Source organism: Coregonus clupeaformis, chromosome 4, assembly GCF_020615455.1.
Source record: "Coregonus clupeaformis isolate EN_2021a chromosome 4, ASM2061545v1, whole genome shotgun sequence".
NCBI classification, from domain to species: Eukaryota; Metazoa; Chordata; class Actinopteri; order Salmoniformes; family Salmonidae; genus Coregonus; species Coregonus clupeaformis.
Window position 1 is genome coordinate 653,805 of NC_059195.1, and position 24,951 is coordinate 678,755.

A 24,951-nucleotide genomic window follows, 5' to 3' on the forward strand; every position below is an offset into this window, starting at 1 on the left:
GTCCAGTTGGTAGGTGCAGTGGAGGAGGGGCTGGAGGAGGGACCGGAGGAGGGGCCAGAGCGCCCGCTGTCTGCCAGGGAGAAACTACTCCAGTCAGGTAGTAGAGAGCAGCCTGCCGTTCCCATGGTTACGGGGCTGGAGTGAAGATTGCTGGGTTTCTGTCTCTCTCCTTTCCTCTCTCTCTCTGCAGCACTAACTCTATGGAGCACAGGTGAAACTGAGGTAGGATACAACAACAGTGAATTACATAGTTACTGATAATAACATAGTCATTGGGTGTAAAGTGCTAGATATCATATTCTGGCTTCAAGATACGCTGAGTAAGTGACTTTAATGCACATTAGAAGAAAAACTGGCATCATAACATTTAATATTTCATGTATCATCAACGATGGAACACTTTGAGAGCGGACATTTTTCCCCTGCTCACTTTGAATTCTACTTTCTCACCTAAAAGATGCTTTCTCATTAAAATATTCCACAGCGCTAGCCAGCACCAGCCAGAGTCACAGCTGGTCAATCCAATTAGCAGCATTACTGACACCTGTCCAGAGCAGCTCCCACAGAGGCCTGTCTGATCACACCGTGCTGGTTCTGTCTGGCTGGCAGCTCTCAGTACGATTTCTGCTTCATCTCTCTAATTTCCCTCGTTCCTAACTAACCCCTTTACATTGGACTATCAGGGCCGGTTTCACGGACACCGAATACTCCTGGACTGAAAAGCCAAACGTGCTTTTAGTACAAGGCTTAATCTGGTTCCAGGGAACCAGCTCTCAGTGATGGATAAAACACATTGAAGATAGAGAATCTATTGTCTTGTATTTTACAGTATTCTATCCAATGTGAAAATATACAGGGCTCAGTAGTCGACTAACAGTGGTGTCTGGGCATAATGAAAGCTGCTGGGATGGCTAGAGGTTCATAACAGGTCTCTTCTATCGTAACCTGGTTACTGGGTAGTCTCATCTGTTCTATACAGAAAAGTTATTCCTCAATGGGTCTCAACAGTTAATCAGCACTATTTCGCTTCTGCTTTCCTTCCTATCCTCTGCCAGCTGTGTTGAGGTTAGGCTGTCTCCTCAAAGATATTTTGGACTACTAAATATTTTAGAGAGCAGTTTCAGCTGCATACTGTAATATATGTCCTTTTCCGATTGCAGAAATATTGCATCAACTGGGGTAGTATGATGACTTAGTTGGAACAAATCAAAGGCTATGTGATCAAAAACTAAATCTGAATATATTTGAAGAAATATGTTGCCCATATCCATTACATGCAAGCTAATCACTTTGGGTCCCAGGAGAAAAAATCTCTCCTTGAGTCATGGCAATAAGAACCTATGGGATTACTGAGGAGATATGGAGGTGTTTTCAGCTTGGCTGGGCATCTGAGATGATCTCTCCTGTCTGCATAGAACCCTGGGTCCTCTGATCTCAACCAATGGCGTGTAAGATGTAGGCCACATCTCCCATAGCGCATTCTTTCTCCCTTGACCAGGTCTGTCAGGCAGTATGAACTACGAAGAGGCCAGTGAGGAAGATGGTGATGAAGACCGGACCCGCTCGCTGTCCCCCAACACAGAGTCAACCCGGCCTGCGTCTGCCTCCAGCACCAAGTCCAACACAGTGAGTCCAACCATATCATATCATTAGACGAACATACATAGCTATGTGTCTATGGCTTGTGAGTAAGACTTCTAATGTATTCATTACACATGACAAATAAACTTGTCACTTGAAGACGCATAGAAATGCATGAAGACACTGAAACAACAAGATGGCAGATGAATGTTGTCCCCCGTACTCCTGGACCGTATCTCCTTTATAACAGTGATTGGCCGGTATCTTTTGTGATGTAGCAGTGTGTGTCTTTTTCTGTCTCTCAGGAGTACGTGACAACGGGGTCGCCCACGGCGGAGAGCGCCCTGATCGAAGTGGACAACCCGGAGCAGTTTGTGGTCCGTCCCGCCCCCCGCGGCGTCACCGTCAAGTGCCGCATAACCCGGGACAAGAAGGGAATGGACCGCGGCCTGTACCCCACCTACTTTATGCACCTGGAGAGAGAGGACGGCAGGAAGGTACGTATGACCTCACATCCTGTCATGGTGGATTAACATGGAGACGACACCTAGATAGATTTACAGTCAAGATAGGTTTCTTTTACCATCTTATTCCACGGGCCTGTTTAATTTTATTTTCCTTAATAGCTACATTTGAAATGGTATGAGAATATCAAGGAAAAGTAACGCCTTTTTTGATGGTGATTAAAATGATGGTTTGTGAGTTTCCCTCTCACCCTGAGTTTACTCTCTGTTTCACCCAGCTGTTTCTGCTGGCTGGGAGGAAGAGGAAAAAGAGCAAGACGTCCAACTACCTGATCTCAGTGGACGCCACGGACCTGTCACGCGAGGGAGAGAGCTTCATGGGGAAACTGAGGTAGGACCATATCTCACTCTGTCACAACTCTGCTAAATATAATTCTAAATCCTTACTGATAAACAATTTCCATATTGTTTTGAGCCCTCGGCTGCATCTGATAACCCTATTGGGTGTGAAGTGGGATTGTGAGTGCTGGAGGGACACTGTAGACTCTAATGTGATTGGTCTGGTCATCCTGCAGGTCCAACCTGATGGGGACCAAGTTCACGGTGTATGACCACGGCACCAACCCCTGTAAGAACCCTGGAGCTCTGCTGGAGGAGAGCAACACACGACAGGAACTCGCAGCCATCTGCTATGTGAGTGTACACACACACATACACACACACACACACACACACACACACACACACACACACTAATATAATTGAACCCTGTCAGGTTGTGTGACATTCTGATCTCCTGTGTTCTCTCTGCAGGAGACCAACGTTCTGGGGTTCAAAGGTCCCCGCAAGATGACCGTCATCATCCCAGGCATGAACATTAACTTTGAGAGGGTCCCCGTCCGCCCAAACAGCGTACGTATCAGCCCCAGGGGACTGAACAATTCTATGCACTTCTCCTAACACTTGTAGTCACTGTTCTTGTTATGCACAGGAAGGGAGAGGGGCGTGTCAGAGGGCATGATTGATTTAAGACTCTGGCATTCTTACAACTTGAAATAGCAAATAATAATGAATAATGGAGTGAGCATTGAAGTCAACAATGTAATGGAAACTGAGGCTAACCCACTAAGGGCTGTGAGATGTGTGGTCACTGGTCAGTGACGTCAGATCAGATGGTTTGGATGTCTGGGTCATATTCATTAGGGCACGCAATGAAAAACTTTTTTAAAACGCTTTGCAACGGGAAACTAAATTGAGCGTTCTTATTGGACAAGTCAAGGTTGTCCCTCCCTGTTTCAGTCCTATTTCTTCCGTTTGGTGCCTAATGAATACGACCCTGTTGGCTGTGTGTGTTTCCAGGAGCAGGAGAGCCTTCTAAGTAAGTGGCAGAACCACTCACTGGAGAACCTGATCGAGCTGCACAACAAGGCCCCCGTGTGGAATGACGACACCCAGTCCTACGTGCTCAATTTCCACGGCCGCGTGACACAGGCCTCCGTCAAGAACTTTCAGATCGTCCACGACAACGACCGTGAGTCGATCCGTCAGTGCTTCTCTTGACTGTTTCTTTCCTCTTTCTCTTTTTCACACTCTCTCTATTTCTCACTCTCTCCCTCCCTCTCTCTCTCGCTCCTTGGGTAGAATGGAATAATGATTTCACATTATTTAATCATCTCTTCTCTCTTCCCTCAGCGGACTACATCGTGATGCAGTTTGGCAGAGTGGCCGAGGACGTATTCACCTTAGACTACAACTACCCCATGTGTGCCCTGCAAGCCTTCGCTATTGGCCTGTCCAGTTTCGACAGCAAACTGGCCTGCGAGTGACCAACCCCATCACGACTCCTAACTCGCCATTCCCTCCATGGCCTTTTCAACCCACTCCCTCCCCCTCCAGGACAATGTCAACTCCACAACACCCGCCACTCCACCTCCCCCCTCACAGGACTCAGCGCCTTCCTTGTACAGTCAGCGGTCAGCTCACCAGCAGTCTGCCACTATGGAAATAATCATGAACTATGACCTCTCACCCCTATGTGGTACGTCCAATCACGGCACCCGAATCACGCTGACTTGGAGAGCGGATGAAGAGAGTGGGTGTGTGAGAGAGAGAGAGAGAGAGAGAGAGAGAGAGAGGACAAAAGCAAATGGACTTGGGCGGAGGATATAGGGTTTTTCCTTGTCAGCAGAAAAATTAAATGACCATCCGCAAAGGGAAACAAATCATCAAGGCGCCTTTGTTTTTATTTGTATTTATCTGTAGTTCTGTTTCAATTAGTTTGTATTGCTTTTTTTGCTTTATCTGTGTATATTAGTGATTTTATGTGTATTGAAATTGATTGAAAGGGAAAAAGGACACCAAGCATCAAAGACCAGACTGTCGTGGGCACTTCCTGTTAGGGACAGGACTTCTAACACAGACTAGATCTGGTCACAGGGGATGGTGTCTTTGATTTATATCAGAATTGAATGTTTTATAGGCCTCAAATCATGTCTAATGCATTTCGTTTTTAGCAGATGTTTTTAAAGGTGCCTTTAATGTTGATTCCAATAGTTATTCTACTCCATTTTACATTCTGTTGCCTTCCACAATCACTGTTGTGCAATTCTTTTGACCAACTGGAAACGTTATGTTCTATATCCTAAAATTCAACTCACTGTCTTCAAATCGTCACATTGCTTTTGTTTCCAGCCATTTTGCAGCATCAAGATGTTTAATCATTGTACCGTTAAAAAACGATTTCAACCCTTTTTTATTTTCTTCCTCGTTTTTAATTTCTCGTAATCAAATTGATTTGCATATCAGAAAGTCTTGAAGTCATGCATATCCATCTAATGTGGTCTCATCTGTTTTCTATTTTCTTGTTTTAAAAACACTTTTACTAACGTATCTCAGTAGCATTCCGAGGAGTTTGGAACAGAACATTTCTTATTGCAATTCCTTTGTACATGTCATTTTGTGATGTCTTAGCCCCATGTCACTGTTAAAACCTCACGGGAAAGTCAATAGAGTTGCTCAGCAAGCACAATGAAAGGATTCTATAAGTTTTGCCTTAATGTTTGGACATACTGCTCATTTTCAAATATCATGAAATGTCAGCCTAAATGTCATTTCAATGTGTGGAATACAAAAGAGCAATCCAAACAATGGAGGAATATTCAGTTGGCCTGTACTCAGTCTACATTATATGCCAAACTTGTCTACCCATTTAAAATGACAGCAGATTGAATAATAACACTACATTTTATATGGGCTCCCAAGTGGCGCAGCGGTCTAAGGCACTGCATCTCAGTGCTTGAGGCTTCACTACAGACCCCCCTGGTTCGATTCCAGGCTGTATCACAACCGGCCATGATTGGGAGTCCCATAGGGCGGCGCACAATTGGCACAGCGTCGTCCGGGTTTGGCCGGTGTAGGCCGTCATTGTAAATAAGAATTTGTTCTTAACTGACATGCCTAGTTAAATAAAGGTCAAATAAAAAATGTACTGTAACTGGAAGTGTTACTCTGTTCAGCAGACTACACTTGCACTGTACCATGAAGTCATTGAGAACCCACTGGGCAAAAACTGGTTGAATCAACGTTGTTTCCACGTCATTTGAACCCCAACATTTTAGGTGATGACTTTGAATCAACATGTAACACTGATTGGATAACTTGATTATGCCATTCTTAGTGCAAATTTAGACAAAATAAAAAGACCTAGCTTGCTAAAAGACAAAGTTAACCGGTTCCTTTAAAAATTGCAATTAATTTTCTCAAATCGTAAGGGAATTTAGTCTTTTTTTATACCCAACTTTTAAATCCAATGGCCGGGTGAAATGTTTGGTTGATTTCACTTTTAATTCACATTAGTTGACAACTCAACCAAATGTAAATCAAAACTAGACGTGGGAAATTACTTTTGGGGCAACATTTTCAAGGTGCAAAATAGTTCAAATCTGTGCAAAAATAAATAAAAAGGTGACCATAAAAAGTTATTTAAGTAGAGTTTAGTACCTTGAAAAATTCATAAATAGTGGGCTTTTTTTACAATGCTCGTTGCTGAAGAAAAGTTTCAAATTGCATAACAATGCCAGATTATTACTTTTACAGTATTTTTTGCACCATGAAAAAGTCACCCTTGATTAAAGTTTCAGCTGGATGGATGCGCTATAGAGACACTTCTGTCCAGGACTGTGTGTCACGGTTAACTAAGCCAGAACCCAGAAGCAGACCGGGACACGGTACGTGAGACAAAGGTGAGTGTTTATTTATAGAGTCCGAGTGAAGCTGAATAATCCAGGGAACAGAGCGGGTGGCGTGGATGGGTTGTTGAGGGTGCAGTGGTTGGTCCGGTACTGGCTCGGCAGCCGCCGACCATCAGGCAGAGGTTGGGTGAAGGTTCCGGGTGAGAGACTGCAGACAGAACAAAACGGAGGTGAGTACACAGCAAATCAACAAGGTGAAAAACAACAAAACTAACGCTAGAACTCAAAGGCTGATACGCTGACAAACATACTGTTCATGGCTAACGATCCGGCAGGAACTGGATGTTGGCCCAGAGCCTAAGAAGGGTGATGATCAGGACCAGGTGTGCAGATTGCTGATGGGATGCAGGTGCGGAAAACCAGAGCGCTCCCCGGAGCGTTCCCGAACCCTCGGGAAACTGGAGAATACGAGCAGGAACACTAGTCACCAGACAGGACCCGACTCAGACAGCCGGGATCGTCACACTGTGATTATTGTTCTTGGACGATTAGGAACATTCCCGGGGAACCTGCAGGATGCGTTTGATTCCTGTCCAGAAAAGACAAACACTGATTATGTGTGTCAGTGTCAGGAAACAAAGTTAATTCACAAGATGTACTGTTTGAAAGAGGGAAAGGGTTTGTTTGTACAAAGATATAAAAGAGAGAAATATAACATTTTACCACATGATACTTTGGGGGAATTGCATTCCATTCATAACTTACCTTTCTGACATTTAATTTTTTTAGATTTAATTTCAGAAATATGACTGTAAATAGAATAAATGAAATTATTGTAAAGTGAACAAGACTCCCCTCGTAAGTTTTTTGAAGTAATGAAGCATGAATGTATTCATTAAAACCCATTTATTTGCACCTTTTGAATATTTCTTATACTAAATGTTATCAGATCTTCAACCAAAACCTAATATTAGATAAAGGGAACCTGAGTGAACAAATACCACAACAATTACATACTTATTTAATTTATTTCATAAACAAAGTTATGCAACACCCAATGCCCCTGTGTGAAAAAGTAATTGCCCCCTTACACTCAATAACTGGTTGTGCCACCTTTAGCTGCAATGACTCCAAACAAACGCTACCTGTTGTTGATCAGTCTCTCACGTCACTGTGGAGGAATTGTGGCCCACTCTTCCATGCAGAACTGCTGTAACTCGGTGACATTTGTGGGTTTTCAAGCATGAACTGCTCGTTTCAAGTCCTGCCACAACATCTCAATTGGGATTAGGTCTGGACTTTGACTAGGCCATTCCAAAACTTCAAATTTGTTGCTTTTTAGCCATTTTCATGTAGACTTGATGGGTCACAATATGTCTTGCAAAAACCAAACACTGCATTCCACAGTAAGTTTTGGTTTGAAGATCTGATAACATTCAGTATGAAAAATATGCAAAAATAGAGAAAATCAGAAAGGGGACTAATACTTTTTCACGGCGCTGTACATGATAACCTTTCATTTGTAGGCTAGGTTGTAGCTACCTCATGATGGGTATAGGGCAAATTCGAGTATCATGTAGTAGCCCAAACCTATCGATGTTACATTGAGCTGGGTGAATGGAATATGAATGACAGTCATCCAATATGCTGTAATAGAAATAAGGCCATGCTCATGAAAAAAATATTGTCCTCCCTAATCTTAAACGGCACGACCGCAACTGGTTTATTCAGTAAAACCCATTTATTGTCAATAACATAACAACTTTACAGTTGATTAAGAACCTTTTTGAAAGCCATATCTAGAACTTATAATTTCTTCTTTCTACATTACCAAGTGCTATAATTGCTTCGATTGTTAAAACATTTTGAAAGCAGATCAAACTTGTTTTAGTGTTACATTTAGAATTCCATTTTAAAATGGGACGTTGTACAAACTATCTTACTGTAAAAACCGTAATCGTAAAGCTTTATAAAACACATCTATTCTAAAAACACTCCAAGTCTTTGGAAGGCTTTGAACATTACCCTTTGGACTGGATACAGATAAACATTTTGTTTGATACAGTTTTGACTGATCTATTCTTAATGCTGTATTTCTCCTTAATGCAAGGTGCTGCAGTACGGTCTGGTGTGGAATGAACATCCAGTGAACAACAACAGTTACAGTCACAGGCAGCAACACTAGCACCCCCAGGGCAAACCTACTCATTGATGTCCATCACCTCTAGCAGATCTTTGTATTTGATCAGGTAGTAGGGGTAGCACTGGCACCGGTCAAAAACTACAAAGATGGTGGGGTTGACCAGCTGGTCCACACAGGTGTCGTACAGGTTGTAGTCCTCCTTCGTGGATCTGACGGGTGGCAGCCGGCGGTATGTGCGCTTGCTCACGCTCACCTTTCCCACCAGCACCTTGGCCAGGAACATGTGACGCACCCCGGCGTCAGGTGACACCGCAGCGAATGTGTTGGAGTAGGAGGCGTCGCCGGCGAAGTAGGAGCCGTAGCCGTACGTGAACCCGTTGACTCCGGAGACGCGTGGGTCGAAGTTGTTGTGGCAGTGTCCTCAATGAAGTCCCTGACGGTCCCGTGAAACAGGTGCCTCTCCAGAGCCTCGTCCTCCTTTGTGTCGCCGCGCTTCTGCATGTGCTCCTTGTACCTACAACACAAACAATGCCACCTAATGTATGTATTCATCTTCAATTTAATAGGTTTTTTATCAGTATTACATTTATTCATGGTCAAATGGAGCAGGATAATAAAACGCCTCCATCTCATTTGGATAACCCTTATCGATACAATTATGTTGATCTGTTGTGTGATGTAACGTTGCACCATGTTATCAACCTTTTTCCTTTCCTTTATCCCATTCCCACATGACAGTCATAAGTACATGAGGAAAATAATTGGGTATTCTGACAAAGATAGAATCCATATCAAAGAGGGACAGAGGGAGTCCCCACCCACACCTTTGGAACTTGTCCCAGTGGAGGACGTTCTGGATCTGGTGGATGCTGACTATCTCCACCCGGGTCTCTAACAGGGTCTTGTGGAAGAGGCTGTGGATCTTCTGGAAGGCCTGGGTGCTGGCTGGCACCTCCACCATGCTGTAGTCCTGGTCTGGGGTGGGGCTAGGGGTCCACACTGGGGGGTACCAGGTGCTGAACTCCTCCAGGGGGTCTACACTGAAGTTAGCCGGGGAAGGCTCAGTGGATGTGCCGGCCAGACAATCCAGCAGGATACCTGTCCTATACAAGACAAGTAGATTATTGTTTTAGTGAATGTAGTTGATGTTATTATTGATGAAGTAGAACTAATATGGTGTGATTCCAGCATTATGAGTAGGACCCTGAAAAATTCTCTACCACCTGACCTATGACATTAACCTGCAGCTCAATCATTTTACTGGTGACAATACAGCCTCTTTCAAATACATTTCAACATAATGAACACATGGTTAGTAATGGTTAGTCGTTTTACATAGGTGCATCCCCTTTAGGGTCTAAATGCCAACAGGTGGCTTGAGATGACACTGTCAACCTTTTGGTGCCGTAGGACAGAACTACTGGTTAGAAAAAAAAAGAGTGGAGAATTTCTCCTGGCCCCAATTATGAGATACACTACATGACCAAAAGTATGTGGACACCCCTTCAAATTAGTGCCTCAGCTATTTCAGCGACACCTGTTGCTGACAGGTGTATAAAATAGAGCACATCGCCATGCAATCTCCATAGACAAACATTGGCAGTAGAATGGCACGTACTGAAGAGCTCAGTGACTTTCAACGTTGCACTGTCATAAGATGCCACCTTTCCAACAAGTCAGTTTGTAAAAGTTCTGCCCTGCTAGAGCTGCCCTGGTCAACTGTAACTGCTGTTATTGTGTAGTGGAAACGTCTAAGAGCAACAATGGCTCAGCTGCGAAGTGGTAGGCCACACAAGCTCACAGAACGGGACCGGCGAGTGCTGAAGCGCATATAAATCGCCTGTTCTCGGTTGCAACACTCACTACCGAGTTCCAAACTGCCTCTGGAGTTGTGTAAAGCTCGCCGCCATTGCACTCTGGAGCAGTGGAAACGCGTTCTCTGGAGTGATGAATCACGCTTCACCATCTGACAGTCCGATGGACGAATCTGGGTTTGGCGGATGCCAGGAGAACGCTACATGCCCGAATGCATCGTGCCAACTGTAAAGTTTGGTGGAGGAGGAATAATGGTCTGGGGCTGCTTTTCATGTTTCGAGGTAGGCCTCTTAGTTCCAGTGAAGGGAAATCTTAACGCTACAGCATACAATGACATTCTAGACGATTCTGTGCTTCCAACTTTGTGGCAACAGTTTGGGGAAGGACTTTCCTGTTTCAGCATAACAATGCCCCCATGCACAAAGCGAGGTCTATACAGAAATGGTTTGTTGAGATCGGTTTGGAAGAACTTGACTGGCCAGCACAAAGCCCTGACCTCAACCCCATCGAACACCTTTGGGATTAATTGGAACGCCGACTGCGAGCCAGGCCTAATCGCCCAACATCAGTGCCCGACCTCACTAATGGTCTTGTGGCTGAATGGAAGCAAGTCCCCATAGCAATATTCCAACATCTAATGGAAAGCCTTCCCAGAGGAGTGGAGGCTGTTATAGCAAAGGGGGGACCAACTCCATTTTAATGCCCATGATTTTGGAATGAGATGTTTGACGAGCATGCAGTGTATAACATAAACAAGTGCATGTAAATGAGATTTAAGATAATTGAACACAGTTTAAAAGAGCCTAGAAAGGAAGGTACCTGAACCAATCAACCACCTGAAGGTTAAAACAAAACATGGACGCGTAACTCAAATGTGTTCTCAGAGACTTAAGGGAACGGTAGTAGGGTCTGCATCGGATGGCCCGCTGAAACCCTGTGGTGACGTTGGTCTGGATCATACTGAATAAGTCCACCTTGTATTCCACCTCTAAGATGTGGAAACGACACTCCAGCTTCCCAGCATCCATCTTGTCCAGAAGGATCTTGGACACATCCTTAACAACAAGACAACCCAGTAAGTCAAAGCCTACATAGCCCAACATGAGTGGTGACCATTTGTGAGGGGATTATCTTTTGTAATGAACAAAATACAGTCAGCCATTGTAAAAGTTCAGTGAAAATCTGAGGGTATGAGAGAGAGGTTTGAAGCACTCACATCTTTGTACTTTGTCCAGCTGAGGTTATTCCACCAGAAGAAACACCACCTGGTGTAGAGGTGAGGGTTCTTGGTTGGGTCGGTGGTGTTCTGGAGTCTTCTGACCTGGTCGTATTTCTCCCCGTCCATCAATGTCATGGTGTTAAAGTGCAGAGTGAACACATCCGTGCTAGTGATGGGGAAAACATTTGATACAGTTACATATCGGGATATAGCTTTTTGATGATATACAGTGCCTTCAGAAGTTTTTTCACACGCCTTGACTTTTTTCCACATTTGGTTGTGTTACAGCCTGAATTCAAAATGCATTCAATTGAGATTTTGTGTCACTGGTCTACACACAATACCCCATAATGTCAAAGTGGAATTATGTTTTTAGAAATGTTTATAAATTAAACAAAAATGAAAAGATGAAATGTCTTGAGTCAATAAGTATTCAAACCCTTTGTTATGGCAAGCCTAAATAAGATCAGGAGTAAACATTTGCTTAACAAGTCGCATAATAAGTTGCATGGAATCACTGTGTGCAATAATAGTGTTTTACATTATTTTTGAATGACTACCTCATCTCTGTACCCCACACATACAATTATCTGTAAGGTCCCTCAGTCGAGCAGTGAATTTCAAACGCAGATTCAACCACAAAGACCAGGGATGTTTAACAATGCCTCACAAAGAAGAGCACCTATTGGTTGATGGGTCCAAATAAAAAACGCAGACATTGAATATCCCTTTGAGCATGGTGAAATAAATAATCAACCAGTCACTACAAATATACAGGCGTCCTTCCTAACTCAGTTGCTGGAGAGGAAGGAAACCAGGCCAAAGGTGACTTTAAAACAGTTAGAGTTCAATGGCTGTGATAGAAAACTGAGGATAGATCAACAACATTGTAGTTACTCCACAATACTAACCTAGATGACAGAGTGAAAAGAAAGAAGCCTGTACAGAATAAAAATATTCCAAAACATGCATCCTGTTTGCAATAAGGCACTAAAGTAAAACTGCAAAAACTGTGGCAAAGAAATTAACTTTATATCCTGAATACAAAGGGTTATGTTTGGAGCAAATCCAACACAACACATCACTCTTCATATTTTCAAGCATGGTGGTGGCTGCATCATGTTATTGGTATGCTTGTCATCGGCAAGGACTAGGGAGTTTTTTGGGATAAAAATAAATATTGTATCGGCACCTAAGTATCGTATCGTGAGGTACTGGGCAATTCCCAGCTCTAATCAGTACTGACAGAAACATAGAAAAAAAAAACATTAAGAGTTATGGTGTGGTAGCAGGCAGCGCTATGTTAAAAAGAGAGATATCAAATTCTGGATGTCATCTCTGGCACTTCCCTGTGTGTGTGTGAGTGTGTGTCTCAGTTCCTGTATTTTTCTTCTTCATGTACTCTGTAAATGTGCAATATTTTATACATTGATAAACTAGTGTAAATATATATATATATATATATATATATATATATATATATTTTAACCTTTATTTAACTAGGCAAGTCAGTTAAGAACAAATTCTTATTTACAATGACAGCCTACCCCGGCCAAACCCTCCCCTAACCCGGATGACGCTGGGCCAATTGTGCGTCGCCCTATGGGAGAGAGAATCCCGATCACGGCCGGTTGTGATACAGCCCGGGATCGAACCTGGGTCTGTCGTGACGCCTCTAGCACTGCGATGCAGTGCCTTAGACCGCTGCACCACTCGGTGGAATTATGAGGAAAAACAAGCATGGAAATCACAGACTTTGAGGACTGAGGGACAGTGTTTTATTATTTACATCTACTACCTGTACTACTCACCCTTCCTTGACTCCAATCTCCTCCCGGTTTACATTGCAGTAGACCCTCTCTAGTTTAACCTGGGCGTGCGGGGTGAAGTCTACCCACTGGTGACTGTTGACGCACCACAGCTGCCAGTGGAAGGGGTATGGCGTGTGGTGCTGCTTGCACTTGCTCCCCATCCAGCAGAAGTAAGTGAGAAAGTGGTCGCAGATCTGGATGTCGCCTGAGGTGTTTGTGTGGAAGGGCAGACTGACTGCTGTCTTGGATGGACCAGGGGACTGATTAGTGCTAGTGGCTTGGGTTTGGGCTGGGGTGGTAGGCTGGTGGACAGGCTGGGGCTGGGTGATGATGACAGGCAGGGGGAGGATGAGAGAGGTGGTTTTGACTGGGCCTGGTGCCATATTCTGGGGCTTGTGAGGCGAGATGGTGACCGCTCCAGGTTGAGGAAAGAGGGTGCTTTGAGGAAAGATGAGGAGCACACTGGGGGTGCTTTTGGTTGGGGTCATTTGTTGTGGTAGAGGTTGGATGATCATTTGGGTCTGGCTTAGGGCTGAGGATGGGCCCGATGATGTATGGATGATCCTTGTGGTGCTGCTGCTTTTGCCAGAAGAACAGATAGGAGTATTGCTGGTACTAGTAGTCTGCCCTGACTTGGAGAGGCGTGATGCGGACATTGATACTGTATGGTGTCACAGTCCAGACGACGTCCACCTGTTGGGAGTGCATGGCGTCCCACACTGGCAGACTGGTGTTGGTGTCAGAAGGGACCTCCATGACCAGTAGAGAAGGAGTGAGGAAGCTGACCTTGGCAGATTTTGGCGAGGCCTCTGTGATCACGGTTGTAGGCCCCCTCTTCCTCCCTTTGTTTGATGAAAGGTCTGTCATCTTCAATATCTTTTGAGGGTAAATAGTCAGTTTATGTTGATATAGCATGGTACCTGAAGGACTAAATAAATGTCCCAATCCTATTCCCAGTCAAAAGCAAAAGCCTAAAAAGACAAAAGCCTAATCATTTTAACAAAAGCAAAACACTCCTTATCACATAACCAAAATCAAATTAGCTGGAATCCTAAAAACGCGAACAGAGATATCTTGTAGTAGACATTTAATGTAAAGTTACAAATTAATACGAATGCTTTTGGGACTTTTCCTATGACTTTCGTCGTGTTTCTCCTGTCCTCGAATTTGCGCAACTTGCTAGCTAAATGACTTGCATCGCATGATACATCAGCAGAACATGAACTTACTTTTTACCTGTTAACTTGCAGTGTTTCAGGGTTAATGAATCTGTCCACGTTTTGTTTTACTCGTAAAAATGTATTGATTGGTGAGTAACTAAATAAAGCATTTATAGTTAAGCCTAAAACTGATCTGGAAGTCTTCTTCAAACAATATTCTTACTAGATCGTTTGTAGATTTCAGGGGATACCATTTGAAAGGTCTTATTACAGGAATGGTTTAGCCCAACTATTTGAAATTGATGACGACAAATGTTACAGACAAATACTAAGTTACCTTAGTATTTTCTAATAAAAGAAAGATCACCACAGGAAGTCTGGTATATTCCATTTTTATTTAGTTTTACTCCACACAGAAAACAATAACTTTTATTCCATACACTACAGAATACAATACAATAAATGTAAACACTTGACCATTAGAAAATCAAATGTCAGTGTTTATTTAAAGGCAACGAGTGGTAGATATTTAAATGTTATTTACCCATTAGATTTTGTCTTATGACAGATAAAATCAACATCAAGAAAGACACTTTTTAGATTGACAGAAAATTCCATAACATTATCATGTGTGATCTACAGATTTCACTGAGACCTCTAATGGCTCAATCCTCAGAGGACACTGCTTACAGCCAACCCAGAAATAGGGGAAGACCCTCTCAGAAAATGTGTGTTTGAAAGTGTAGATCTGTGTGTTGTCAGTTGGGTCAGAGAAGCACACTCTCCCCTTCTCCCAGTCTAGCTGCACTCTGATCCTCTGAGGGCTCTTCTTCAGATTGAGTCGTGTCAGGGGTGAGGTCCCTGCAAAGTACATCTTGTGGTAAAAGTACACGGACAGGTATCCATTCTTCAGCACGGAGGAGACCTTTTCTTTCCTCTTGATGGACTCTTTGGCTACGCCGAGGACCCAGGCGCTGTTTTCTCCAACCTCCACGTCCCAGACATGCTTCCCTGAGCTGAAACCCTCAGAGCCCAGTACGCCCGTGTCGGGGTCGAACCTCTCGGGGTTGTCTGGAAGCTTCAGTTTGTCGTCGCTGTCCCTCACACTGGTGAGGTCTTCAGACAGCAGGAGCCAGGGGGCAGCCGTGTTGGGGTCCAGAGTCACTGGAGCTGAGGAGAAAGTACAGCCAGTTACCATGATGTAGCGGTTCTCACCACTGTAATTGCTGCGTCAATACACATTAGGAAGCACTTAAAGGGATTCAAAAGTTAACATTTCAGTCTCATGTAATAAAATAGACTAGTCTTGACACCGAGTGATGTTCAACACTCTGCAGCTCGTACTCAGTACTCACTGTATTTAACAATCCCTTGCATCTTCTCCCACACTTTGTATTGAAGTGAGCCCAAGTACTTGGCCACATCGATGAGTGCTCCCGAGACCATAACTGGGTCCTGCAGTGTGATGCACTGAGCACTATACATCCAGAACAAGTAGGAGTTAGTACTCATCGTTTCATGTTCTGTAGACAGTGAAACCACCAGGGGTTGGAATGTACTCACCTTCTCATTGTCTGCTTGCATTTCTGGAAAAAACCCCACAAAAAAAACATTGTTTTTAGGCAGTTTGATGATATGCACCTTCAGTTCATGTATCGGATAATACACAAGTAGAAAAGCTTACATGAAGGAGAGCGATATCCTCCAAAGCCATCTCCTCCTCCATGGCTCTAATTGTGTCAGAGAGGGAGGCCAGGGTTCTGTCCATCTCCCTCATACTCTGCCTCAACATCTCACTCTTACTCTCCTCCTCCTCTTTCAGAGCTGCAAGCCTAGCAGCCTCTTCAGCTTGGAGGAAATGGTGGAGCTTCTCAAACTCCTCATGAATCCTCTTCGCCGCAAACCGGGCCTGGACCTGAAATGAGACCTTTGTTAAGATTGTGTGTTAGCATACGAGATATTTTGATTTCATGATATGGCTAACCAACAACACTACCTGAATGTGTATCACTGTATTTTCGTAGTTTTGCTTCATTTTGTCAAAAGCCTCCCTCTTCTCTTGCAAACAAATAAATACAGACTTCATCTCCTCCTAAAGAACATTAGAGAGAGAATTGGACAAAGAATAGAGTAAACAAAACATATCAGTTCTTCAAAGGCAAACAGTTGCAGAGGCATAAAACAGATTAGCTCAAACTCCCAGCATGTTTCCCTTTACCTTCATGTTCATCTCTGAACTCATAAAACGCTAGCTAGAGATCCATTTATATTTATAGGGCTGTCTATCACAACATCAGATTACCTTAATGTCGCCTATAGCCTCTTCCACCGGGCAGCACTCATGGTTTTTATGCTTCCTGGAGGTGTGACAGACCACACAGATGGGCTCCTTGTCCTGCAGACAGAACAGCTTCAGCCTCTCCCCGTGCAGGGAGCACAGCTCACCCGGCTCACACAGCTCCCCTGTAGGCCTGAGCGCGCCACTCCCCTGGATGTAGGAGTCACACAGGTTCTTCAAAGTGAGGCTGGCCACTGGCTCGTCCACAAACTCCCTCCTACAGAGAGGGCAGTCCCGGCCCGAGCCCTTCCCAGACCAGTACTGCTGTAGGCAGGCTGCACAGAAACTGTGGCTGCACTTGAGGACTACGGGGTCCCTGAAGACGTCACAGCACACAGGGCAACAGAGGTCATCCTCTGGGAGAGAGAATCGGGCGGCCATGCCTTCTTCACACGAAAGTGACTCCTCCTTTGGAAGGGAATGTAGGGAAAAGGAAAACACAGTGCTGCAGGCATTAGACAGAGCCAGAGCCAGCCCTTGTTTGTGTTCTATTTAGCTAATGGCCTCAGTAAGCTAAGGTACAGTATTTACTTTTACTTTACCCAACAGAATATATATGGATATTTGGGCTCAACAACATACTGTCTGAACTTCAAAATGGCCATACTTAATGCCTAGGTCCTAGGACAAGTCGATGTTTAGTTTGGGAGTGGTTTAATACCACAAGTTACGGTGACACTCACCTGATATCTACAGGGAACCGCCACCAAAGACACGTAAAGCTCTTGTTTTATCTGCGTCGCCAAGAGCTGTTTTGACTTCCTTCTTCCTGTTATGGTGTGACACAGCCTTATAGGGGTGGAGCCAGACAGACCATTCTTTAACCCTTTATCACCAGTTCCACTTTGTGTTCACATTGGTTTCATTATTTGGTGGTACTAGAATGTTACTCCATTGTTTGTGTTTGTTGTCATTGTTGACTTTGTAAACAAATAATGTATTCAAATTAAAAGTAATGTTTCACTAATGAGTTGTCATGCCTTGAGCACTACTATTTGAATGTGAAAATGTCATAGCCGTGGGATGTATTTACGCCATTGATGTTTACTTTTTTGTTGTAGGCCCGCTCTTTGACGGTATGCCCATTTTACAATGTGGCATTGAGCAACAGTGGTCTCCACCGTATACCGGTAGTTGGAGATACCCATCTAGTGGTGAATATATGCAATGGTCGCAAATTGAATTTATTTTGTAATGTGTAAATGAGTAATTAATTAAACTCATTTAAATAATTAGGAAGGTCCATTCAGTTAAATAAAAAAGCACAACATGAAATGCAATAGAAACATAACATATTTATTTAGATTATTGACACTGTACTTTACATATTTTACATACTGTAACAACTGCTTTAAACACTCTTACAAGAATTATGACATAGAAAGTTGTTACTATATAGGAGGTATATATGCATTCTATTGGCATCAATTAAATTACACTACTTATACCTATAGTATGCTTTGTGTTGAGGCAAGTCTTACAGCTATTTGCATGGAGCTGGATTCAACTAAAGTTCACTCAATGGGGTCCCTCCAGTTGATACGTAAACTAGTTAGCATGTTAGTAGATATTTGTCCCCAAATATTATAAACCTGGCTACCTGTCTCCACTCACGTTTATATTTTGCCAATGAAAGTTGGGGCTAACTGACAAAAGGCGCAGTGGGACAAACTGATTGGTACTGTAAAAGTATGGGAACACTTTTTCAGTGAATGTATCATTGAATGCGTACAGAGTAGTGCCCTTAGTGGGATCGCAGAATGTCAGCTCCCCCTTGTCACAGTCCAGACATACTCTGATCACTCGTGGGCTCTCATCCACCTTGACCTGGATGCGAGGTTTTACACATAATCTATATTTCCCACTAATATATCTGATGCTCCACAATCCACTCTGAGGCTCCATTTTGAGTGGCTTGTTGCGCACAATTGACTCTTTGGCTACTCCCAGGGTCCAGTTATCACTTTCTCCTACCTCTACATCCCAAAAATGTCTGCCTTTACTGTACCCTTCAGAACCCAACACTCCCATTTTAAACCACTCAGGATTTTCTGGAAGGTTCTGCCTCTCCTCACTGTACATCACAGTGGTCAGGTCATGTGTCAGTATGAGCCTTGCAGACACTGTGTTTGGATCCATGGTCACTGAAGCTTAAGGGGAAAGTTTATTTTACTTTAATATTGTACCTTAATACTGAAGTGTGTAGGTGTGTTGGGAGATAAAACTATTTCAAATAACTATTGAAAAATACATTTATTTCCAAAGTATTGTGGCCTTATTTGCTACAGTAAAATATTCAAGATATAAAAAAAAACATTTGTGAAAAACTTGGACTTACTATAGTAAACGATCCCAAACATCTTCTTCCAGACCTTGAATTTCAGAGATCCCACATGCTTGGCTATGTCAATGAATGCTCCTGACACTATCTCAGCATCTGTCTGTTGGTGTGGATTCAGCTCTATGGGAATAATTAAACATCAGTGCTGTTGTAAATGGAGCGTAACATGTATTTAGTAGGGATGAAATGGGACATAACTTACAACGTACCTATTAAGTATGGCCTTGTAATTCTACAAAAAGTAGGACATATGTCACTATGTTATATCAGATGATACTGAGATAATTTAGAAAAAACTCACAGAGGAATAACACATTTACAGTTGTGAAATTATTCACCAGCAATTTCCAACCTGGTTGTGAATTGCAAGGCGTTATATGATATTTGACTGCAGCCTAGCAGTGTGAAGCTTGCGTCTTTTGGACGAACATCAGTTTTTGCAGTGAGTTCATGAGATCATGTTGGGAATTTACATCTTTGTCATTTAAAAAGTCTTTACCCTTACCTGAAGGAATGTGATATTGTCAACTTCCATGTCCTTGATCATTTGAATAGTCTCTATTAGGGTTGAAATCTCCTTGGTCAACGGCTCAGCTCTTTCTCGCATCACTTGACATTTCTGTTTCGCTTCCTTTCTCAGGGCAGTGTGGTGTCAGGACAACGATGCTGATATGCTGTGTAGACAAGGAATCCGCTGACACTGTACCTGATTATAAAGGTTTATTATATCAAAGGTTCCAGCGTCAATTTACAGATTTCTGCAGAAATCCGGAGAACAACTAACCCAATCTAAAAATGATTATTCTCCCCGTCCTTTGTTGAAACATGGTATTTATCCTATGTAACATAAGATGGGTGGTTTTTGATAGACCAATCCCTGGCCTCCACATATCTCCAAATGTCCTCTATTCCAAGGAGCCCCTGTAGTAATGCTTTCCAGATGTTTCAGCAAAGCAGAGTAAAGTTCATCTATCACACCATTTGCAAACGTCAGCCAAAATTATAAATTGTTCAGATACTACAGCAGCTATCCTGGCTGTCTCTTCCTCTTCCAGGAACTGGTGGAGTTTCTTAAACTCCTCCCTTATCTGCTCCTCTCTATGCTGGGCTTGACCCTAATAGACAAGATTAAACTTGAACACTGCTCAAATGTTTCTATATTTAAAAAAAACATTTATTTTTATGACAGATACCTGTATATGCTCCTCCCAGGTTTGATGGCACATCTTGGCTGTGTTCATGTTTTCTAATTCCTTCTTCAAAGTGGAATCCACATGCTGGTTAAGTTAAATTAAAAGTGATTTTTGTAAACCTAGTAAAACTAAATCAGGAATGTATGTTACACAAACCAGTCTTTAATCCAGCCAGTCACTCTCTACTCAGTCACATAATGGGATTGAAATGACCAGTTAAAATAAAAGCAAAGTGAACAAATACTTTCACAAACTGACCTTCAAATCAGGCACAGCCTCCCCAATGGGATAGCAGTCATGGCCTTTATGTTTCTTTGATATGTGACAGACAACACAGATGGGCTGTTTGTCATTCAAACAGAAGAGTTTGAGTTTCTCTCCATGTTGGCAGTTATCCTGAGATCCTTTCTCCTTTTCACTCCCTCTCTGGAACGATTCACAGAGACTCTTTAAGGCCAAACTTCAGCTCGGTTCATCAGTAGAACACTCTTTCCTGCATACAGGACATAGGAAAATCTCCATGTCCTTCCAGTATTTCCGTAGACGCTCCTCACAGAAGTTGTGGCTGCATTTGAGGACCACAGGATTGCTGAATATGTCACAACACACGGGACAAGATAGTTGTTCCTCCAGGAGAGACAAGCTGTATTCCATTATTATGTATCACTCAGTGTGCTATTCTGTCTTGGTTAAGGCTAGAATACATCAAGCAGGTTAACTGGGTTGTGGCTCAAGGGACAGGTTATACTGATTTTTAAAGGCACGAGACCCACAATGAAGTTTTCATATTCCAGGAAATGAAACCAAAACCAGAACTATCACATTTCCCTCTGCATCCTGGCAGAAACCCAGTTGTGTGTATTGTACCAACCCACAATAATGAGTGCTCTAACACAGACATGTATTAGTAACAGTCTTATCTTGTCATAGCAGCTTTTACCCAAATAACGTAATACATGTACAGCGAGGGAAAAAAGTATTTGATCCCCTGCTGATTTTGTACGTTTGCCCACTGACAAAGAAATGATCAGTCTATAATTTTTAATGGTAGGTTTGTTTGAACAGTGAGAGACAGAATAACAACAACAAAATCCAGAAAAACGCATGTCAAAAATGGTATAAATTGATTTGCATTTTAATGAGGGAAATAAGTATTTGACCCCTCTGCAAAACATGACTTAGTACTTGGTGGCAAAACCCCTGTTGGCAATCACAGAGGTCAGACGTTTCTTGTAGTTGGCCACCAGGTTTGCACACATCTCAGGAGGGATTTTGTCCCACTCCTCTTTGCAGATCTTCTCCAAGTCATTAAGGTTTCGAGGCTGACGTTTGGCAACTCGAACCTTCAGCTCCCTCCACAGATTTTCTATGGGATTAAGGTCTGGAGACTGGCTAGGCCACTCCAGGACCTTAATGTGCTTCTTCTTGAGCCACTCCTTTGTTGCCTTGGCCGTGTGTTTTGGGTCATTGTCATGCTGGAATACCCATCCACGACCCATTTTCAATGCCCTGGCTGAGGGAAGGAGGTTCTCACCCAAGATTTGACGGTACATGGCCCCATCCATCGTCCCTTTGATGCGGTGAAGTTGTCCTGTCCCCTTAGCAGAAAAACACCCCCAAAGCATAATGTTTCCACCTCCATGTTTGACGGTGGGGATGGTGTTCTTGGGGTCATAGGCAGCATTCCTCCTCCTCCAAACATGGCGAGTTGAGTTGATGCCAAAGAGCTCCATTTTGGTCTCATCTGACTTTCACCCAGTTCTCCTCTGAATCATTCAGATGTTCATTGGCAAACTTCAGACGGGCCTGTATATGTGCTTTCTTGAGCAGGGGGACCTTGCGGGCGCTGCAGGATTTCAGTCCTTCACGGTGTAGTGTGTTACCAATTGTTTTCTTGGTGACTATGTGTAGGTCTACAATCTTGTCCCTGACATCTCTGGAGAGCTCTTTGGTCTTGGCCATGGTGGAGAGTTTGGAATCTGATTGATTGATTGCTTCTGTGGACAGGTGTCTTTTATACAGGTAACAAACTGAGATTAGGAGCACTCCCTTTAAGAGTGTGCTCCTAATCTCAGCTCGTTACCTGTATAAAAGACACCTGGGAGCCAGAAATCTTTCTGATTGAGAGGGGGTCAAATACTTATTTCCCTCATTAAAATGCAAATCAATTTCTAACATTTTTGACATGCGTTTTTCTGGATTTTTTGGTTGTTATTCTGTCTCTCACTGTTCAAATAAACCTACCCTTCAATTTATAGACTGATACTTTCTTTGTCAGTGGGCAAACATACAAAATCAGCAGGGGATCAAATACTTTTTTCCCTCACTGTATATAGTAAATATGCAGCTGTCACCTTTCAAATATCTATTAGGAAATACACTGTACAGACTAGAGTGAAATTTTTTAATTGATCAAACTAGTGACATGCCTACTAGCACCTGTGTTGTGAGAACAGTACTTTACCACTAGATATCAGTAAATGTCCAGACATTGCAAAGAGCAATGGTTCTTACTGTGAAACACATTGTAAAACTGCATTGTAGACTGTAACTTACTGCTGGTGAAGACATGACAGTATTCCTTAATAGTGTATAAGTATACAGACATAGTCACCCAATGAGATATGCTGTTATTATATGTAACGTAATGTCCTACAGTAAATCCAAATATGTCCTTTAAGACACCAAGTTTTACTGTCATTTTATTAGCAAGCAATTCCAACAGCCTCAACTAAATATTATTGTCTGCAGTGTCTCTCTCTCTCTCTCTCTCTCTCTCTCTCTCTCTCTCTCTCTCTCTCTCTCTCTCTTTCTAAGATGGAGAATGGCAGGCAGGCAGTGCGACAGACACAGGCTTAGTGATTCATTATTTCTCATACTGTTCAATGTTGTCCCAGGCAGCCAGGCAACTAGGAGCCTCATTGGGGCTGAGGATGGCTGTCAATCCCTCTAGGTTCTAATGAGCTTGGGCAGTTTGACATGCAGTGTTCTCTCTTACTATCCTCCCTGGGACTTGTCTCAGTGACGGATACCTTCTGGAGAGTATCAGGACCCCTCCACCAGTCTCACACCACTCTCAGGGTGTTACGGAGCTGACAGTACAGAGTGTCAGTGTGCTGTGCACTGCTCCCAAGTGTCCTGGGGAGAGGAGAGGGTGCTAGTGCCCAAAATGCCCTCCTCCTCTTGGTTCGATGTTAGAATCGATCAACATGCCAATGTATGTTGTGGTGGCTTGCTGGATCAAAGTGCAGGTTGATAGTGTTGAAATGGACTCCACCCACAATTACCGGCAGTTTCTATATGTCATTCCCATTATGGAGAGTTGCCAGGCAACAGAACCAAAACTTACAGTTAGGTTTCACTCTGCCTGCTCCAGACAGAAACTAAGGCTCAGGCTCAGGGGTGTATGCACAATACTACCAACCAGTGGATGCTGCTGAGGGGAGGACGACTCTTAATAATGGCTGAAATGGTGCAAATGTAATGTCATCAAACCATGTGTTTGATGTATTTGATACCATTCCACCAATACCGCTCCAGCCATTACCATGAGCCCGTCCTCCCCAATTAGGGTGCCACCAACCTCCTGTGCTACCAACCCACAATATGACAATCTAACAGTCAGATAATAAGTATTGTCTTGTCAAAGCAACTGGTATCTGTATATACGGTAAACATGCAGCTGTCACTTTTGCAATATCTATTAGGTAATATATTGTACAGACTAGAGTGGCATAAAACAACTACAACAACAACAATAATAATAATAACAAATCTAATTAAACTAGTGATGTACCTACTAGTACCTGTGTTGTGGGAACAGTACTTTACCACTAGATGTCAGTAAATGTCCAGACATTGTAAAGAGCAATGGCTATTACTGTGAAACACATTGTAAAACTGCATTGTAGATGGTTTCTTACTGCTGGCGAAGACATGGTATTATTGCTTAAAAGCATACAGATATGGTCACCCCATGATATATGCTGTTTTTATATGTAACATTCTTTCAAATCTAGTCAAAAATAGTCCTACAGTAAATCCAATATGCTTTAGATATGTCCTTTAAGACACCAGGGTTTACTGTAATTTTATTAGCAAGCAATTCCAACAGCTTTAACTAAATGTTATTGTCTGCAGTCTCTCTCTCTCTCTCTCTCTCTCTCTCTCTCTCTCTCTCTCTCTCTCTCTCTCTCTCTCTCTCTCTCTCTCTCTCTCTCTCTCTCTCTCTCTCTCTCTCTCTCTCTGGCAGGCAGGCAGTGCAACGGACGCAGGCTTCGTGATTATTTCTCTCATAGTGTCTCCACAGTACAGAGTGAGTGTGCGTTGCACTACCCCAAGGGTCCTGGGGAGAGGAAAGGTTGCTAGTTCCCTGTGCCTGTCTTGGTTTGATGTCTCAATGCCACTCTGCTGTGGAGCTCCTTCCTATAACATGGCCTCTGGAGAGACAGAAGGTATTGATGCCGATGGCTCCGAGAGTATGTTAAATGTTATTATCAATAGAGTATAACAGTGTCACATTTATTGCAGCCTCGTATAAACTGATTTGCAAACAGATGACAAAAAGTCAATAAGCTATTAATCTGCTCTGCTACGCAGTAATGGTCGACGGTAACTAGTGAAAAGAGGGACCATTAGTTATTAGGGTGCTTATGGACTGAAGAGAGCAAGGTGTAGAGGGAAAGAGGGAGGGAGG

At 43.1% G+C, this 24,951-nt stretch overlaps 3 protein-coding genes across 5 annotated transcripts in view; 1 reads left to right on the forward strand and 2 right to left on the reverse strand.

The window, feature by feature from the left end:
- tulp3 (TUB like protein 3) overlaps nucleotides 1-4,179 on the forward strand; it is a 46,870-nt gene extending 42,691 nt beyond the window's left edge. For all 3 annotated transcript variants that reach the window (XM_045209722.1, XM_045209721.1, XM_041860979.2), the window contains 7 exons: nucleotides 1,499-1,626; nucleotides 1,887-2,078; nucleotides 2,324-2,436; nucleotides 2,621-2,738; nucleotides 2,859-2,957; nucleotides 3,405-3,576; nucleotides 3,738-4,179. In XM_045209722.1, coding sequence (XP_045065657.1) covers nucleotides 1,499-1,626; nucleotides 1,887-2,078; nucleotides 2,324-2,436; nucleotides 2,621-2,738; nucleotides 2,859-2,957; nucleotides 3,405-3,576; nucleotides 3,738-3,871 — 956 coding nt within the window. In that variant the 3' untranslated portion in view covers nucleotides 3,872-4,179. The remainder of the gene's footprint in view (nucleotides 1-1,498; nucleotides 1,627-1,886; nucleotides 2,079-2,323; nucleotides 2,437-2,620; nucleotides 2,739-2,858; nucleotides 2,958-3,404; nucleotides 3,577-3,737) is intronic.
- A 3,933-nt stretch (nucleotides 4,180-8,112) lies between these two features.
- Nucleotides 8,113-14,090, reverse strand: LOC121547943 (protein mono-ADP-ribosyltransferase TIPARP-like). The gene is made up of 6 exons (XM_045209627.1): nucleotides 13,840-14,090; nucleotides 13,224-13,661; nucleotides 11,410-11,578; nucleotides 11,013-11,248; nucleotides 9,203-9,481; nucleotides 8,113-8,892 (listed from the first exon to the last, which is right to left on the reverse strand). Exons 1-6 carry the CDS (start codon nucleotides 14,088-14,090, stop codon nucleotides 8,628-8,630), a joined length of 1,638 nt encoding a protein of 545 aa, XP_045065562.1. The 3' UTR covers nucleotides 8,113-8,627.
- Nucleotides 14,091-14,759: 669 nt separating this feature from the next.
- Nucleotides 14,760-17,507, reverse strand: LOC121555341 (E3 ubiquitin-protein ligase TRIM35-like). Its single transcript, XM_041869177.1, has 7 exons — nucleotides 17,405-17,507; nucleotides 16,686-17,129; nucleotides 16,380-16,475; nucleotides 16,068-16,298; nucleotides 15,947-15,969; nucleotides 15,739-15,860; nucleotides 14,760-15,553 (listed from the first exon to the last, which is right to left on the reverse strand). Exons 2-7 carry the CDS (start codon nucleotides 17,100-17,102, stop codon nucleotides 15,009-15,011), a joined length of 1,434 nt encoding a protein of 477 aa, XP_041725111.1. The 5' UTR covers nucleotides 17,103-17,129; nucleotides 17,405-17,507; the 3' UTR covers nucleotides 14,760-15,008.
- Nucleotides 17,508-24,951: the final 7,444 nt, after the last annotated feature.

Bases quoted from the DNA above. Each gene is read 5' to 3' on its own strand.
- LOC121555341 (XM_041869177.1), bottom strand. From the start codon at position 17,102: ATGGCCGCCCGATTCTCTCTCCCAGAGGATGACCTCTGTTGCCCTGTG. The intron at 15,970-16,067 runs GTAAGCTTTTCT...GGTTTTTTCCAG, and splicing joins AGGATATCGCTCTCCTTCAT to AAATGCAAGCAGACAATGAG. The intron at 15,554-15,738 runs GTGAGTACTGAG...CTTTCTCCTCAG, and splicing joins GCAAGGGATTGTTAAATACA to CTCCAGTGACTCTGGACCCC.
- LOC121547943 (XM_045209627.1), bottom strand. From the start codon at position 14,090: ATGACAGACCTTTCATCAAACAAAGGGAGGAAGAGGGGGCCTACAACC. The intron at 11,579-13,223 runs GTGAGTAGTACA...CCCCATCACTAG, and splicing joins GAGATTGGAGTCAAGGAAGG to CACGGATGTGTTCACTCTGC. The intron at 9,482-11,012 runs GTACCTTCCTTT...TGTCTTGTATAG, and splicing joins CAGGTGGTTGATTGGTTCAG to GACAGGTATCCTGCTGGATT.